The sequence below is a fragment of the Ovis canadensis genome, chromosome 12, assembly GCF_042477335.2.
Source record: "Ovis canadensis isolate MfBH-ARS-UI-01 breed Bighorn chromosome 12, ARS-UI_OviCan_v2, whole genome shotgun sequence".
Classification (NCBI taxonomy): Eukaryota; Metazoa; Chordata; class Mammalia; order Artiodactyla; family Bovidae; genus Ovis; species Ovis canadensis.
Genome location: NC_091256.1, coordinates 86,826,615 through 86,844,418, shown reverse-complemented (window position 1 = coordinate 86,844,418; position 17,804 = coordinate 86,826,615). Strand labels below are relative to the sequence as shown.

The window sequence follows — 17,804 nt, the reverse complement described above, 5'->3', positions numbered from 1 at the left end:
TTTGCAACAAATTGAGCCCTTTGCTTAAGTTTCCTCACTGGTCTAGATCTCCTTGTGAGTCGGCAGTGCTCAGACGGAGCTGTCAAGCTTTGAAACTCAGTCCTTGGACTTCGGTTGCCATCACCCCATTAAATGGGTTGCAAAAACATTTGCACCATAAGTGAAGCTTATACAACATGAACCCTTTTCGGTCACTGGACATTTCAGATATGATGTCAATAGATTTGTTCTTTTATTTTATGTTTTTGGCAAATATTGGTCATGTTTAAGCCCTCTGTAATTGTTAAGAAACCATGGCCTCACTGTTTACTGAAACACTGTTGTCCTTCAAGCTGTTTTAGAAAGAGTCTGTTTCCTAAAAGGTTAAATTTAAATATTGAAGATGTGAAGTGATTTTGATAGCATAATTGCTTTTTTAAAAAGCATACCAGAAGACTCCACTTCCTGTAAGATGAAGTAGCTGGTATCAGGATTTCTTCCCACTGGTTAAAAAGCTGGAAAACTGGACAAAACGCATTTCCAGGAAACTGTCCCTGATGATTAAGAGAAGGGAGATAAGCAAAGTCCAAACCCCAAAGCATATCTTTGTGAGCATCCCAGCTCCCAGGGAGGAGAAGCCAGGCAGAGTCCTGTGGTTTTTCTGAGATGAGAAGAGGGAGATAAGGGTTTTGGAGGCCCTGGCAGCTAGAATTTATAGGGCCGAGTAACAAAGAATTGGCACTATGGTGAGAAACAGCTAGAGAAGTTTTTATGTCTCCTTGAATACACCGTGCAGGCATAGAGTTACTATAGGAAACTGGAAAGATGATTATAAATTATTATAGATTTTATATAATAGAAAGATGATTATAAATTACTATGATGATTCCAGAGGTCTGGAAGATGCTGCCATGTTATAGTTTCCAAAGGAATTGTTTTCCAGATTTTAAATCAGTGACAGACATAACTCTCACAAGTACAAAATTTTTAAAACCTAGAAATCGTTTATTGAATCAAGCATGTGAATTTAATATTAACACAAAAGGTTCATTATTAATAATTGCCTCAGTTATAAGACATTTTAACTGGTATTGGACTCTTTTCTCTTTAATATTTTAGTTTTCTAGATATTTATTCTCAGCTAACATGATAATTTTAATGCACTGTACACAAAAAATGGGTATTACTTTCATGTAAAGGTACTATCTGCAAGTGCTTATATTCTTGTTTAATATTTGTTTGATTTGCGTAGGCAAACTATGTTACTTGTGCATCCATTCAGAGACAGCTTTAACTAAAAAACAAATGTGTAAGATAAAAGCAAGTGGTGAAATCTCTATTTAAGACGTGACAATAGGTTTATTTCTTTTAAAAAAAATCACAACGTATTCCAGGATTGGAGAAGATGGCATTTCACTTACTGGTGGAGATGCATTCAGGGGGGGAGGACCAGCCCCCTTCAGCACAGGTAATGCTGCCCTTGTTATCCGGGAGGCTGTAGCCCTTATTGCAGGTAATTTGCACAGTGGCGCCTTCCAGGTATGTTTGTCCCGAAGATGCAGATTGACCGTTTTCCACAAAAGGAAAGAAACACACTCCTAAGGACCAAAAGTTGTTTAATGTACCAGATGGAAGTGGTAAAACAAGAGTAAAATACACTTGCATCTTACAATATTTTTTAATGGAAAACTTTCAAAGCTAAAAGGAAGTATGAAAATAAAATTTTAAAAGAATTTAGGTTTTGCTGCTGTATTGATGAAATATATACTTTTCAAATATGTTTCAAACACAAAAGGAAATTAACATTTCACTCCATTGTTCTATGGTTTTTATAATAAAATATTTTATTTTTATAAACTTTTCTAGGTATGCATAGTATTTTAATGTTTCTCTCTTAATTCTCATAAATATTTTTTATAGAAAGACCATTATTATTACCTTTGTTGGCTCATTTATTCCGCCCCCCCATTGTTTTTCTGTGTTAGTACACTTGTTACCTCCTGAGTATGCTCTTCACATTTATTGAAGGATTAATATTGACACAATTTTAGGCACAAAAAAAGTAATCTATGGAAAATGTAAAAGTGTAGATGCTAAACCTTACGTGCTCCTTTCAATATTCAAGAGAATGATACATTTCAAAAGAGAATGGATATGTACAAAGACTTTTTTAAAGAAAAAATTACGACCAGGCTGATAACAAATGAATATTAGGACATAAATATTAGGAGTGAAATATATTAATGATCAGTTTTAAAACTTACAACATGAAAGAAAGCTCATATATTCATTCTTCATTTGGTTTTCAAAACAGGCTTCTCAAAACATGAAGGACTGCATCTCTCCTCTTTGCTGGCTCCTCTAGTCCTGACCCCTGTGACTCTCTGTCAAGACCCTGGGACCCCACCTGCTGCGCCCTTCTCCACCCCCCAAACGGTTCATCCCCATCAGGCATTTACTCACTGAGACACTTTGGAGTCGGTGACCATCCGCCCTCTGTGCATGTTATGGGAGTCCAAAAGTGTTTTGAAGGAGACATAAAATTATATTCACAGGAATAATATAAAATTTTCCCAAGAGAAACTGGGAAAGATGCCTTGTATTTCTTTTCATTGTACAGAATTCCATGGTTTATTTTTGGAAAATCACAATGTCTCCCTGGGAAAAGTAAAACAAAACTGAAGAATTAAATATGAATCTACATTTATGAATCATTAAATCATATTTTAATCATCTTATCAATACTTTTTTCTTTCAGCTAGCTTAAATTCCTTTAGCTTAATGCCCTCCAGCGCCCTAATTATTTAAGAACAAAGAAAGATCTCTAATGAAGAGTACAGGTGCTAGTGGTAAAGAACCCGTCTATCAGTGCAGGAAACATAAAAGACTCAGGTTCGATCCCTGAGTTAGGAAGATCCCCTGGAGGAGGGCATGGCAACCCACTCCAGTATTCTTGCCTGGAGAATCCCATGGACAGAGGAGCCTGGCGGGCTACAGTCCATAGGGTTGCAAAAAGTGACACAACTGAGCGATTTAGCACACAGCACATTGTCAGTGAAGGTAAAAATGTAGATGTTAGAGTCATGTGAAATATAATGTCCTTTGCAGTATCTTCAAGAAGAAAATTTCCCACAGGTTAAGAGCCAAGCAGAGTGGGACAGCAGTAAGACCTCACTGGTGTGCAGGACATGCTGGCATCTCCACTCGCCTCCTCTCTTTACTCTGTATCCTAGTCCTAGGTTGCGCCACCTGAAGTCTCTGTCTTGTCTGTATTTTCCTGGTACATTGAAGATGCAGTGTTTTGTTTGTTTGTTTGTTTTCTCTTTATTTGGAAAAAGAAAGAAGCAACTTACAGAAACTCAGCTCACAAATTAACCAGGGAAATTTCCCCTTTCCGCTTATCTAGAGGTGATTGTCAACGTTGCACAATATCTGAAGCGAGTAATTCCCATAGTATTTCACTTGTGAAATCTGAAGTTGCTTATCTAAGTGTCTAAAATTTTGTATTAGATGGTTTTGGAGGGGGAAAAAAAAACCCTCACACCCTGATGGTGAAAGTGTGAGTCGCTCGGTGTGCCCAACTCTGTGCAACCCTATGGACTGTAGCCCATCAGGCTCCTCCGTCCATGGGATTCTCCAGGCAAGAATACTGGAGTGAGCTGCCATTTCCTTCTCCCAACCCAGGGATGGAATCTGGATCTCCTGCATTACAGCCAGATTCTTTACCATCTGAGCCATCAGGGAAGCTTTCACTGATGGTAGTACCTCCCATAATTCTTTTACAGATATTTCTTGTCTGCCTGTCAAATTATAGTATTCGATTTCCATGCATTTTAACCTACATATTCTTTGCTATGAAGAATAACCTTGCTTCCATCCTCCAAATGTCCCTGTTTTACCTGCCCTTCAAAGCTCATTCTTCAGCGTTTAGCAAATACTCTTGTAGCTCAGCATTGGCACTGATTCAATAACTGCTTTTCATAGGTCCCTTTACCCAGTCACCCACTCCAAAAGGAGAAAATGATTTCTCAAGGCTTGACATTCTGATAAAACCTTGGGAGTACATTTCCTACGGGACACACATACACACACACAACCTTGCAATCTATTTACTTATTTACATGGTTTGCTTTCCTCATAAGACCCTGTGCGTTGTAATGAGACACAGAGTTTTCGTTTTCTTTTGAACTTGTTGCTGCACAGTATAGTCTTTGATAAATATTCTACTGCTGAAAGCATGAAGAATGTTGAACTATGCAAGTGTTAGCGTGCTTCTTTCACACTCCGGCCAGTCTCTCAACAGGCAAATGAACAGCTGTTGTTGCTGCTCAGTTGCTAAGTCATGTCCGACTCTGCAACCCCATGGATTCCCAGTTTTCCACTATCTCCCAGAGCTTGCTCAAACTCATCTCCATTGAGTTGGTGATGCTATCTAACCATCTCATCCTCTGTCACCCTTTTCTCCCCCTGCCTTCAATCTTTCCCTGCCTTAGGGTCTTTTCCAAGGAATGGGCTCTTCTCATCAGGTGGCCAAAGTTTTGGAGTTTCAGCTTCAGCATCAGTCCTTCCAAAGAATAGTCAGGGTTGATTTCCTTTAGGATTGACTGATTTTATCTCTTTAGAATCTAAGAGACTCTCAAGAGTCTTCTCCAGCACCAACACAAACTCACGAATCACTTAACTGTACAGCAGTCCCCAACCTTTTTGGCACCAGGAACTGCTTTTGTGGAAGACAATTTTTCCATGGCTGGGGGTGAGGGGTGATGATTCGGGAATGATTCAAGTGCATTAACTTATTATGCACTTTATTTTGTTATTATTGCATCAGCTCCACCAGAGATCATCAGGCATTAGATCCCGGAGACTGAGGCCTCCTGACTTAAGAGCGATACAACTTTTGATAGAGCTTCTCTAAAAGCTCTAGGAGACTAGATTGAAGCTTGAACATTTTTTTGCACTTTTTACACAATGTTGTCATTGTGCAGTCACTAAGTCAACCCTTTGCAACCCCATGGATTACAGCCCGCCGGGCTCCTCTGGCCATGGGATTTCCCAGGCAGGAATACTGGAGTGGGTTGCCATTTCCTTCTCCAGGAGATCTTCTCAACCCAGGGACTGAACCTGCATCTCTTGCTTGGCAGAGGGGCTCTTTACGACTGAACCAGCTGGGAAGCCCCTCAGATTTCAGGTTGTCAAAATTCTACATATGACTATATTTTATATTCATCTTCTTCTGCTTCCCCTCCCTCAACTTAGAAATCCCCTCTTAATGTCCATTCTTGATGTTTTCAAAACAATATTTACCAGACACATAGGTTAAAAAGAGTCAAATACACCCCTACATACAGTTTTTTAGTGAGGATGTTGTAAAAAGGTCTGATCCTTACTTTAGGCTAACCAGAGAAGCTGGTATTTTTAATCGACTAAGCAATATCTGTTACTGGAGAAAAATACTTTTTTTCCCATTAGCTAACTATAGTCCTCTGATTATAATTCTATGAAAAATGTATAAACAAACTAGAGTAATTTTCAAGTCTGTAGAAATAATGTTTTGCAACTTTTACAATGGTGGATCATAAAAGGCAGGAATTTTATAGTTCTTATTTTTTCTTATGTTAGGACTGAAGAGATTTTCCCAAAGAGAACAACTATTTGCAAAAATTAGCATCAAAAGAGCAAAACAAATACTTTCTGAAAATCAAACGGTAAAGCACATGACTAAAATCCCACATCCATATACAGTTTAATCAGTTACCCTAGATCTTGTAGGATATTTCATTTGCAATTACTCAGATGTGATGGATTTTATTTCAACACAAAACAAGATGTGACATTTTTTAAAATACTGTGAGACATAGTGTTTTGTATTAAAGGAGAAGTGGTATACATTTTCTTTTTTCATTTTAAACCTTGCTGAAAAGCTCAGAAGAAGCAAATAATTTATTGGTATCTCACTAGTTTTATTACATATGAAAATAAGGATATGCTCTATAGTTTCATTAAAAGAGATGACACTAATTCAGAAAGATAAATGCACCTCAAACTTCACAGCAGTACTATTTATAACAGCCAAGACTTGAAAGCAACCTAAGTGTCCACAGATAAATGAATGGGTAAAGAAGATATCGTATCTGTACATACCATGGGATATTACTCAACCATAAAAAAAGGAAATCTTGCCATTTGTGACAACATGGATGGACCTGGAAAGCATTCTACTAACTAAATAAGTCAGACAGAGAAAAAACTGTATGACCCCACTTACATGTGAGGATTTCAAAATCCAGAAAGCAAAACAAAAATAAACTAGACAAAACAAAAGCAGACTCATCATAGAGCAGACGTGTGGTTGCCAGAGGTGAGGAAGGTGGAGAGTGGGCAGGTGAAATAGGTGAAGAACATTAACAGGAACAAACTTCCAGGTATAAAATAAATAAGCCACAGGGATGTAGTATACAGCGGAAAGAATAGAATCGATACTGCTGTAATATCTTTGTTTGGGGACAGACTGTTATGAGAATTATCATGATGACCATTTCATAATGTATGCATGCAAACATCAAATTACTTTGTAGTACACCTGAAACTAATATATTATTGTACATCAAATTATATTTTAGTTAAAAAAAAGATTTTTCTTTGTCAAGTGATGATTAGATTGAAATAGGAAATTCCTGAATTTAATAATATTCAAATCTTAAATTTAAAAAATCTATGAAAATTCAAACATATTGCAGGTGTCCAGGCTTCCTTGGTATACTTTTTCTGGTCTGTGGCGTCGCAGCATTCACACAGAATTACATTGGCACTTCACTTTTTTACCTTTATCATATGCAGATTTTTCAACATTCAGTTTCTCTCCAGATTTTGTATTTGGTGGCTACATATATATCATAACTTAACATAGAAAAATTGTTTCATTCTATTTTCCCTTAATTGCATATTAGAAAATAATTTTCATTAAAAACAGAAATGATGATCCTTTATTCCCAATATTTTCACCCCTGTATTCATTTAAAAATATATGTACACACAACACACACATTTGAGAGAGGAACTCAATATTCAGAGCTGTTTTCAGGCTTCAACTTACCTTGTCCCCCCGCAGTAGAAATCCATAAGATTAGAAGGACATGAGTTAAAAGCAACATGCCAGTTAGGCTAGCAGCATGTAATTAAAATCGGCCCTGCAGTGATGGTGTTCCTCTCAGCGCCGCTTCATTTACAGTTATGAGCATGACTGTGAATTCCGTGCATTACCAGGAAGCCAGTGTACTGAAATCCTTTTGGTAAATATCAAAGTTCACACAGGGTAATGTGAAATCTCTAAATAATATCTGATCGGTGTTTTCACATTAATACTCTGAATCCTTCATTTGATATTTGAGCACGATGCTATTAATAGCTGTGCAACGTCTTTGTGGTTGCATTTACTAAGTTTACCAGTTTGAAGGGTTCAGAAATGGATCACTGAGGAGGAGAGATGAAGCCCCTTCTTTCTTCTTGCTGGCCAAGAAGTGAGCTGTTTCAGGGCCAGCCAGGTGAAGGCCATCAGCCTTCATTTTAACACAGCATCAATCTGACAGTTATATGTTCCTCTTAAAGAGGCACAAAGAATTAAGTTCCTTCTTGATAGTTTTCATATTTGTAGACATTTTGAAAGTCTAGTCAAGAATAAGTTTGTCAGATAAAGCTTCCTGAAAATCTTGAGCAGGTTATATTTCAAAGTCATTTTGTTTAGGAGGGACTTTAAGAATGGCTATGAGAAAACCTGAACATAATCTCTCCCCAAAGATAGAAGTAAATGGGGTAAAAAAAACAAACCCACAAAACTACAAAAGCATTTATAGTTTCTGGAAATGGGTCGAAGAGTATACTCTTGGGAAATGTTTATTCAGTAAAAACAGCGACTGCTCCCTGGCTCCTCTCTTTCACCCTGGCTCAGAAGTTGCAGGCTGGGCGGCCAGGCAACCCCCCTGGACTGGAGGTTTTGCTGCCTGGAGGGAAAGCAGAGCTTGGAAAAATCCGGCCCCAGTGACATCGTAGACTGCAACAGAGAGTATGTGTTTATTATATAAATAATCCAGGAAGACCTGCATCTCTAGCTGGTACTATTTGAGGCAAGTAAGAAAATGGCAGCTCAGCCAGCCATTTAACAGGGCAATTTGGAGACAGGGGCAGGCAGCCCAAAGGTACCCACTAAGATGCCCCTTGTTGCTAGTGGTCAGAAGTCAATGGATATGCACACGACTACTCCATCAGAGAAAGCGGAGAGAGACACTAGTCCTTGGCTAAATGTGGAGCAGACTTGTAAATTCCCTGAATTTTGTAAGCATTTCCCCAGGCCACACACTGTTCTGGAGATAAAGGTGAAATCCTTACTTAGTCAATATGTTTAAGCAAAACATCTGATCAGTTATTGTCTGACTACTAAGCTATGCTGAGTCAAGGACGACCCCTAGGAAGTCAGATTAAAAAATAAAAAATTAAGCAATGTCATCAAAATCTACATACTGTGGGAAAACCAGACTCCACACTGGTTACTAAACAAATAAACAAACGCTGGCAATTGCAGCAAGCCCTTGATTGGAGAGGATTCAGAATTCATATGCATTACCATATGTTATCTAAAATATCTAGTTTTCAACAACCAAAAAAGTAATGAATTTCAAAAGAATTTGAAAAAGAATAGGTACATTTATATGTATAATTGAATCACTTTGCTGTACATCTGAAACTGATACAGCATTGTTAATTAACTATGCTCTAATATAAAATAAAAAGTTAAAAATATGAGACACAGAAAGAAATAGGGAACTGTATGCCATACACAGGGGTAAAAGTTTATTTTATTCACATCCAAGTTATTCCAGTTTTACTTCCCAATATGTTGAGAGAAAGGATTGTCTTGCTGTCTTTGTGTTAGTTAGTTAGTTCAGTTGCTCAGTTGTGTCCGACTCTTTGCGACCCCATGAATCGCAGCATGCCAGGCCTCCCTGTCCATCACCAACTCCCGGAGTTCACTCAGACTAGCGTCCATCGAGTTGGTGATGCCATCCAGCCATCTCATCCTCGGTCGTCCCCTTCTCCTCCTGCCCCCAATCCCTCCCAGCATCAGAGTCTTTTCCAATGAGTCAATTCTTTGCATGAGGTGGCCAAAGTACTGGAGTTTCAGCTTTAGCATCATTCTGGTTGGTGATGATCAGGGAGGCCTGGCGTGCTGAGATTCATTGGGTCACCAAGAGTCGGACACGACTGAGCGACTGAACTGAACTGAGCTGAACTTCCAATGAACACCCAGGACTGATCTCCTTTAGGATGTCCTTGCAGTCCAAGGGACTCTCAAGAGTCTTCTCCAACACCACAGTTCAAAAGCATCAATTCTTTGGTGCTCAGCTTTCTTCACAGTCCAACTCTCACATCCATACATGACTACTGGAAAAACCATAGCCTTGACTAGATGGACCTTTGTTGGCAAAGCAATGTCTCTGCTTTTGAATATGCTATCTAGATTGGTCATAACTTTCCTTCCAAGGAGTAAGCGTCTTTTAATTTCATGGCTTCGATCACCATCTGCAGTGATTTTGGAGCCCAGAAAAATAAAGTCAGCCACTGTTTCCCCATCTATTTGCCATGAAGTGATGGGACTGGATGCCATGATCTTAATTTTCTGAATGTTGAGCTTTAAGTCAACTTTAAGCCTAAAATGAAAATTTTAGGATTGAATAAAATAAATCATAGTAATATCCAACACTTAATTAGTAGTTCTAGAACTTGTCTTTACAATTGTTATCCTTTTAAACCCCAAAGCTCCTTCTTCAAAGAAGGCATAATTATCTCATAATTACCAGTAGGAACAATTAAGTAAAACTTTCTCCAATTGCTGTTCATCAAGGGTAGGAGAAGATTATGGACCTGGCAGTCTTGACCTAGAGCTGTGCCAGTTCTGTCTATTTTACAGTTTCTGTATTAACGATTACATGCCAAATAGGATTATGGTAAAACATATTTTACATTTGGATCATGGGTATTCACCATTCTTGCTCCACTAAGGTACCTTCATGTTAATGATCACTATAAACATTTGAAGTTTGCTTATACCTTGTGTTGTTATTCAGTCACCCACTCATGACCGACTCTTTGCAACCCCTTGGACTGCAGCACGCCAGGCTTCCCTGTCCTTCACCACCTCCCTAAGTTTGCCCAAGTTCATGTTCATTCCATCAGTGATACCGTCCAGCCATCTCATCCACTGACACTCTCTTCTCTTTTTGCCCTCGATCTTACCCAACATCAGGGACTTTTCCAATGAGTCATCTGTTCGCATAAAATGACCAAAACACTGGAGCTTCAGCAGCAATATAAACATTTTAAGTTTGTTTATATCTTATCATAGCTGAAATATTTATGAATATTCTGCTCTTAGATACATACAGCTGTCTTCCAGGAAGGGGGTGGGAAAGTGAAAGTTTGTTCAGTCTTGTCCAACTGTTTGTGATCCCATGGACTGGAAATCTCTCCAGGCTCCTCTGTCTATGGGATTCCCAGGCAAAAATACTGGGGTGGGTAGCCATTCCCTTCTCCAGGGCATCTTCCCAACACAGAGATTGAACCTGTGTCTCCTGCAGCTCCTATGTTGCAGGCAGATTCTTTACCATCTGAGCCACCAGGGAAGCCCACTCTGAACTTAAATTTCCAGGGATGGGAAAGGAGCTGGAGGTTAAATCAGTTGCCAGACGTCAATGAGTTAGTTAGCCATGCCTACGCAATGAAGCCTCCATAAAACCTAGAGACCAGTTTCTAGAGCTTCCAGGCTGGTGATAATTTGGAGGTGCCAGGAGACTGGCCCCAGGAAGAGCCTGGAAAATCTGCGCCCCACCCCTACACCTTGCCCTGAGCGTCTCCTCCATCTGACTGTTCCTGGGTTAGATCCTTTTGTAGGAAACCGGGACTCTAATAGATCAAATGCTTTCTGCTTTTTGTGAGCCACTTTAGCAAAGTAATTGAACTTGAGGAAGAGGTCATGGCAACCTCCAATCTATAGCCAGTTAGTCAGAGGGACAGGTAACAACTTTGACCTTCAGTGGGTTTCTGGAGCGGGGTGGGTGCAGTCCTGTGGGTCTGTGCCCTCAACCCGTGGCACCTGGTACTGCCTCCAAGTAGACAGTGTCGGAACTGAGTTGAGCTGTAGGACACGCTGCTGGTATTGAAGAGTCGTTTGGTGGTGTGGAAAACACACGCATCTTAGTAAGAAAGTTTACTGAGCTAGTCAAGCAGCATATTTCAGTCAGGATCGCAAACAGACTTACCCTCAGTTGGAGTAAAGCAAAAGTCACACGTGGTAACAGAAACTCTTCAGTTTTACAGACTTGGTTTGCACAAATGAACCAAAGCTAGTTTTTTCCCCCCTGACTTTTGTTTCTTTTTTTATACCATCCACACACCTGACAACTGACCTTGTCAGGATAACCAAACTGCATCACCTTTTAACGTATTATGAGAGAACCATGTGTGACTTACTTCTTTTGATGTACTACTATACTGTGTTAAGTTATATGAATTCTATATAAATATGTGTAACTGTGTGTAACTTTGAGACACACTATAGCGTTGTTGTTAATGGCACCGTCTTTAGAGACAAACTAATATGAATTTAAGCCCTGGCATAAGAATGGATAGATGTGAGGTCTTCAGTGGTATATTATGAACTGTGTGGCTTCCATCTCCTCGTCTGTGAAATATTTATAATAATAAACTTGGTGTTAATGACTTTGTGACGATCACACATATTTTAATTAATTATACCACATTTTGAAGCATAGTATATAAGTATCCAGGTGTTATTAGAATTTAGTTTTTCTTAACTTGACATCTTAAGCAATAAACTTACCGCTAGGTGTTCCTGGGGCTACAGGCTTCAAGGGAAACTAGAAACATAATCTCTTACTAGAAAGGCCTATCTCCAGAGACACATTGTGATCTTCTAATACTAAAATGAACAAGAATATGGTGGAGAATGCATAAGGTGATCATACAATTAATTGCACAAGTTACCTCATTTTTAAAAGTAAACTTTATGTTTGGGGCTCACAGCAAAACTCAGCAGAAAGTACAGAATTCCTAAATATCCCTTGCCCTCCCAAACACCCAATCGCCCCCATCAACAGCCTGCAGCAGAGAGGTGCATTCGCTACAACCAGTGAACCTACAGTAAGACATCAATATCACCCAAAGTCCACAGTTTACAGCAGGGCTCACTCTTGGTCTATGTATTCTTCAGTGTGATAGTGTAATTTATAGGAAAAAGTATATTTGGTCATTCAGATGATCAAATATATGAGAAGTACATATTTGGTTTTTATCCTGGCTCATAGCTCCCCAAATCCCTGGAATTTCCTGAGAAGAAAGAGCAACAGAATAAGTCATCGTTATGCTAACATTTTTTTTTAATAACACCATACTCCCTCACCTTTGGGGCAATATGTAACTGTTCCTCTCATGGAAAACAAAATCAGCTTACAGCTTCTTCTTTCTCCTTCCTTCCCTCTCCTCCATCAAGCAAGTCTATTGAATGTTAAAATCTTTTCTATTTGTTCTTTTAAATATATTTAGAATTCTGCAATTTCACTTCAGCTTTCAATTCAGTCGCTCAGTCATGTCCGACTCTTTGCGACCCCATGAATTGCAGCATGCCAGGCCTCCCCGTCCATCACCAACTCCCAGAGTTCACTGAGTCCATTGAGTCGGTGATGCCACCCAGCCATCTCTCATCCTCTGTCGTCCCCTTCTCCTCCTGCCCCCAGTCCCTCCCAGCATCAGAGTCTTTTCCAATGAGGCAACTCTTTGCATGAGGTGGCCAAAGTACTGGAGTTTCAGCTTCAACATCAGTCCTTCGAATGAACACCCAGGACTGATCTCCTTTAGGATGGACTGGTTGGATGTCCTTGCAGTCCAAGGGACTCTCAAGAGTCTTCTCCAACACCACAGTTCAGCTTCACATTATTTTTATTCTATTTCCACTTATAACCTATGAAGGAAGGAAAGAAGGACAGAAGGAAGGAAGAAAGGAGGGAAGTGAGGAAAATAATTAAAAGTCCATCAGTTGGAGAATAATTAAACCATGTTACCTCCAGCTGCTGCTGCTGCTGCTAAGTCGCTTCAGTCGTGTCCGACTCTGCGCAACTCCATAGATGGAAGCCCACCAGGCTCCTCTGCAGGCTAGTGAAGTACTATTCAGGTATTAGGAAGAGTGAGATCAATTTAGGTATACTGATATGGTGATAGGTCTATCATATATCAACAACAACAACAACAAAACCCCAAAGGCTTAGGACAATAAATATGATGTGATATGTAATATACACCTCAATAAATTCATATATATAAATTAAAATATGCATGTGTGTATGGAAACACATACTTGTGTGCCTCGTTACAGCTGATGTGTGCGTGCCTGCTCAGTGTTGTCCTGCATCTGGAAGACAGAGCAAATGCTTTTCAGAGCTGCGCAGACTGAGGAAGCTTATCTGGGGTTTTCAGAGCAATGAAGGAGGGCTTCTCTGGTGGCTCAGTGGTAAAGAATCCACCTACCAATGCAGGAGTCACGAGTTTGATCCTCGATCCAGGAAGATCCCACGTGCCGCAGAGTAACTAACTCCACGTGTCTCAACTGTTGAGCGCACACACACACCTTAGAGGCTGAAGCCACTGCAGTGAGAAGCCCCAGCACCGCGGCTAGAGAAAAGCCTCCCGGGAACGAAGACCCAGAACAGCCAAAAAGCAAACAAACAGGAAAAGGAGAAGAATGAAGGGGATTTTCATTCTTTACTCCATTACATTGTATCACTTGAGCTGTTTACAGTGTTAAAGGGCTGCTCTCATGTTTGAAAACATAATGAATTATTTCAAATTGTAATTCTTAAGATATCTGGTTGTAGGAAAAATGAAAGCTAAACACAATTGAATTTTTATTTTCTCACAAAGCTATGTTGAAAGTGTATAAAAACAGGTTAAAACCCCTGGCCAGCTGAACCCTTGTATTTTGTCGAACACCTGGTCTGCAATGTGTATCTGAGAAGGAGTGTTCAGGCAAACTCCTTCTCAGCTTGTGTTTGACTGCTTCCTCTTCCATTTGCTCGTTTTCCTCGGAAGGAATCACGCTGTGTCTCCCTGAATTCAGTTTGAATGTGTGATGTTCTCCAGTGTTTTGATCTTTCTTTTTTTATGAAGAAATAGATATCAATGAATTCTTCATTTCCCTATGAAACATGAAAGCTTCTCTGTATAGCACTGGGCAGCCCTGCTCTGAGCCTTGGGAAGTCCTAGGGCAGTCACCAAGTCAGCAATCCTTTGGTTTTTGACTTTGCCACCTTGCCCCACAAGGAGGCAAAACACCTATGGCAGGTTTCCCTTCATATGCGCCATGATAAACAATGATCACACAACACAATTTTTGCCCAAAAGCAAAATGGCGATCATTGCATCAATGACACGATTCCCCACACCCCGCACACCTAACTGAGGTGGTAACTGAGTGATTAGTTTGCCAGATCACTTTGCGGGCTCGCCATCTTTATCTTTTATTTCTGCTCCTGTCTGCCTCTCCAGCCTCTACAGGACTTTTCCAAACTCTCTCTGGCTCTTCAGCCCTTCAGCTTCTCTCCCCATGTATTCTGACACATTCTCAGCAGGTGTCTCCCTCCTTCATGGAGGAAACAGAAACCAGGGGACCAGAAGCGCCTCTTTCCAGCCACAAACCCAGTTCCCCCCGCCCAGCTAGGAGCTGCCTTTTACTTCTGCCCAGGGTCCCATCTCTTTTCTCTGCATCCTTATGCCGTTTTCCTCCATTATCTCCCATCCATTCTTCTTCTTCTTTTTTTCACTATCAGTTACTGTAGAGGATAGAAACCCAAGTGTTTATAGGTTAGAAACAAAAAGTACACACTTCCACACAATATACCCAGATGTTAACCCAAATAGATACACAGGTACAATACAACACAGAGTTGATGGAGGAAATCTAACCGCTCATGCTTTACTGCACTGAGAGATCAAAGGAGAATGTCACCACCCATGTTAACAAAACTCACCACCTGTCCTTCTTTATCCACCCATCCGCATTCATTTGAACAGGTTCCGATTTCTCACACTTCATTCAAAATTCCTCCTTATCCTCACCTCCCAGTCCACACCTCTCCCTTTCACTGTGACACTTACTGCCGTGCCCACCCCCCTCATGTTTCTGGACCCTCCGTTTCTTCCTCAACGTGCTCTTGTCTCAGTCTCACGTGGGATAATGCTGCTCCTCTCCAGGTGAGCAGTAACATCCAAGAAGCATCTCCAGTCCTCAGCATTCCTAGTTTTCATTCCACCAGTCCAGCCCTTCCTCATCACTTTGCTTTGTTAGACCTTTTCCGATAGCCAATCACCAAACTCTGAATACCTTCAAAGTCCTGAGCTAAACATACTTCTAACCTTAACCTGAAACACTCACCCATTTCATTAGCTTTAACAGACTTCTACTAACTGATGACTCCAATTCAGGCCCAAGGCTAGGCTCTAATATGTAACCTTGTAAGTCCCTTGGACTGCAAAGATATCAGGCTGGTCAATCCTAAAGGAAATCAACCCTGACTATTCACCGGAGACCACTTAACCTGCCTCCTGAGAAATCTGTATGTGGGTCAAGAAACAATAGTTAGAACTAGACATGGAACAACAGACTGGTTCCAAATTGGGAAAGGAGAATGTCAAGGCTGTATATTGTCACCCTGCTTATTTAACTTATATGCAGAGTACATCATGCAAAATGCTGGGCTGGATGAAGCACAAGCTGGAATCAAGATTGCTGGGAGAAATATCAGTAACCTCAGATACGCAGATGACACCACACTTCTGCCACAAAGTGAAGAGGAACTAAAGAGCCTCTTGATGAGAGTGAAAGAGGAGAGTGAAAATGTTGGCTTGAAAGTCAACATTGAGAAAACTAAGATCATGGCATCTGGTCCCATCACTTCATGGCAAATGGATGGGGAAACAGTGGAAACAGTGTCAGACTTTATTTTGGGGGTCTCCAAAATCACTGCAGATGGTGACTGCAGCCTTGAAATTAAAAGATGCTTGCTCTTTGGAGGAAAAGCTATGACCAACCTAGACAGCATATTAAAAAGAAGAGACATTACTTTGCCAACAAAGTTCCATCTAGTCAAGGCTAAGGTTTTTTCTGGTAGTCATGTATGGATGTGAGTTTGACTATAAAGAAACCTGAGCACTGAAGAACTGATGCTTTTGAACTGTGGTGTTGGAGAAGACTCTTGAGAGTCCCTTGGCTGCAAGAGGATCCAACCAATCCATCCTAAAGGAAACCAGTCCTGAATATTCACTGGAAGAACTGATGCTGAAGCTGAAACTCCAATCCTTTGGCCACCTGATGGGAAGAACTGACTCACTGGAAAAGACCCTGATCCTGGGAAACATTGAAGGCGGGAGGAGAAGGGGACGACAGAGGATGAGATGGTTGGATGGCATCACTGACTCAGTGGACAAGAGTTTGAGTAACCTCTGGGAGCTGGTGATGGACAGGGAGGCCTGGTGTGCTGCAGTCCATGGGGTGGCAAAGAGTCGGACCTGACTTAGAGACTGAACAGCAACAATTACTCTCAGACTGGGTTCCTGGGGGAGCAGGCTATGAGGTGGAAATTAGGAGCAAGAGGATTTGGGGGAGGGCTCTTAGAAGCCATACCTGTGGAAGGGAAAAGGAGGAAGCAGACACGAGAAGCTGAGCTGTGGCAAAGCTGCCACCAGTGGCATCACCTAGCTCTGCGGGGAGCTGTGCAAACGAGTGACTCTTTAGATTTGTCCTGAGCTGGAGTGAAGGAAAACTTTAGAGCTCCTGCTGACTGGTTATTGGTGCAGGCACCCTGGGGAGAAGCTGTGACTTTGGAAGGGGAGGCACTTCACTTGAGGCAACCCCCTTGGGGAGCTGACAGCCGAGAGCTCTCAGCAGCTAAGAGGTCCATCTTGTTTCTGAAAGCAGTCTGCGTGGTTCATCACAGCACTGACTGTAAGAATCAACAACTTATGTAATATTTCTACCTGACTACTCCACAAACACCTTAAAGGTAACATTTCTGAGACCCACATCTTCATGTTCACCCCTCACATAGCTTCTCCTGCATCTTCACATCACACTGAGATGGACGTTCGGTTTGCTTAGTCCAGACAGGGCCCACAGAGCCCTCCTTCAGCGCTTTCTGTCCAGCGCACAGCGTCACTGGGTGTGCCCAGTACTTGGGTCATTGTGTGCCATTCCTGCTACTTGGGCTATCTTCCTAGTTTTGTAAGCTCCAGACTTAACTTTTTCCAGGAATTGTCCTACAGCTCAGTTATACCAAAAAAGTTAATTACTTCTCCCTCAATGCCACTCCTTTAAATGCTCCATTGCTCTCCTGTTCACACTTTTATTTCTTTAGCATTACAAGTTTACAAAATGGCAGCTGATAAGCCACATTGCTCACAAAACTTTAGGTGTCCCACCCCCCGGGGGGACAGGGAAGCCTGGCATGCTGCAGTCCATGGGGTCACAAAGGTTCAGACACGACTTAGCGACTAATCAATGACAACAAACATAAAGATCAACAGATTTCACAATTATCAAATCGGACGACATAGCAATACTGGATACAATATCCCCATATGACTATTCTCCACCTTGACTGAACCTTCTGTTTCCTGGGATAAAGAAAGGCTAATATTGTTCATAAATAGAACAATTGCTGAACTCATTGGAAAAGGTTAATACCTTTTTTTAACTTATGAAACATTAT

General features: G+C 40.9%; 1 protein-coding gene and 1 long non-coding RNA gene across 3 annotated transcripts in view; both read right to left on the bottom strand.

Annotated features, from left to right (window-relative positions):
• The window catches only part of LOC138415722 (complement factor H-related protein 5-like), a 28,314-nt gene extending 21,037 nt beyond the window's left edge, over positions 1 to 7,277 (bottom strand). For both annotated transcript variants that reach the window (XM_069544131.1, XM_069544132.1), the window contains exons 1-3: positions 7,073 to 7,277; positions 2,443 to 2,637; positions 1,401 to 1,577 (exon numbers count right to left, since the gene is read on the bottom strand). In XM_069544131.1, coding sequence (XP_069400232.1) covers positions 1,401 to 1,577; positions 2,443 to 2,637; positions 7,073 to 7,130 — 430 coding nt within the window. In that variant the 5' untranslated portion in view covers positions 7,131 to 7,277. The remainder of the gene's footprint in view (positions 1 to 1,400; positions 1,578 to 2,442; positions 2,638 to 7,072) is intronic.
• Positions 7,278 to 12,034: 4,757 nt separating this feature from the next.
• Positions 12,035 to 13,626, bottom strand: LOC138415725 (uncharacterized). Its single transcript, XR_011247375.1, has 4 exons — positions 13,570 to 13,626; positions 13,400 to 13,453; positions 13,107 to 13,208; positions 12,035 to 13,006 (listed from the first exon to the last, which is right to left on the bottom strand). It is a non-coding gene; the product is annotated as an uncharacterized lncRNA (long non-coding RNA).
• Between the last annotated feature and the right edge of the window lie 4,178 nt (positions 13,627 to 17,804).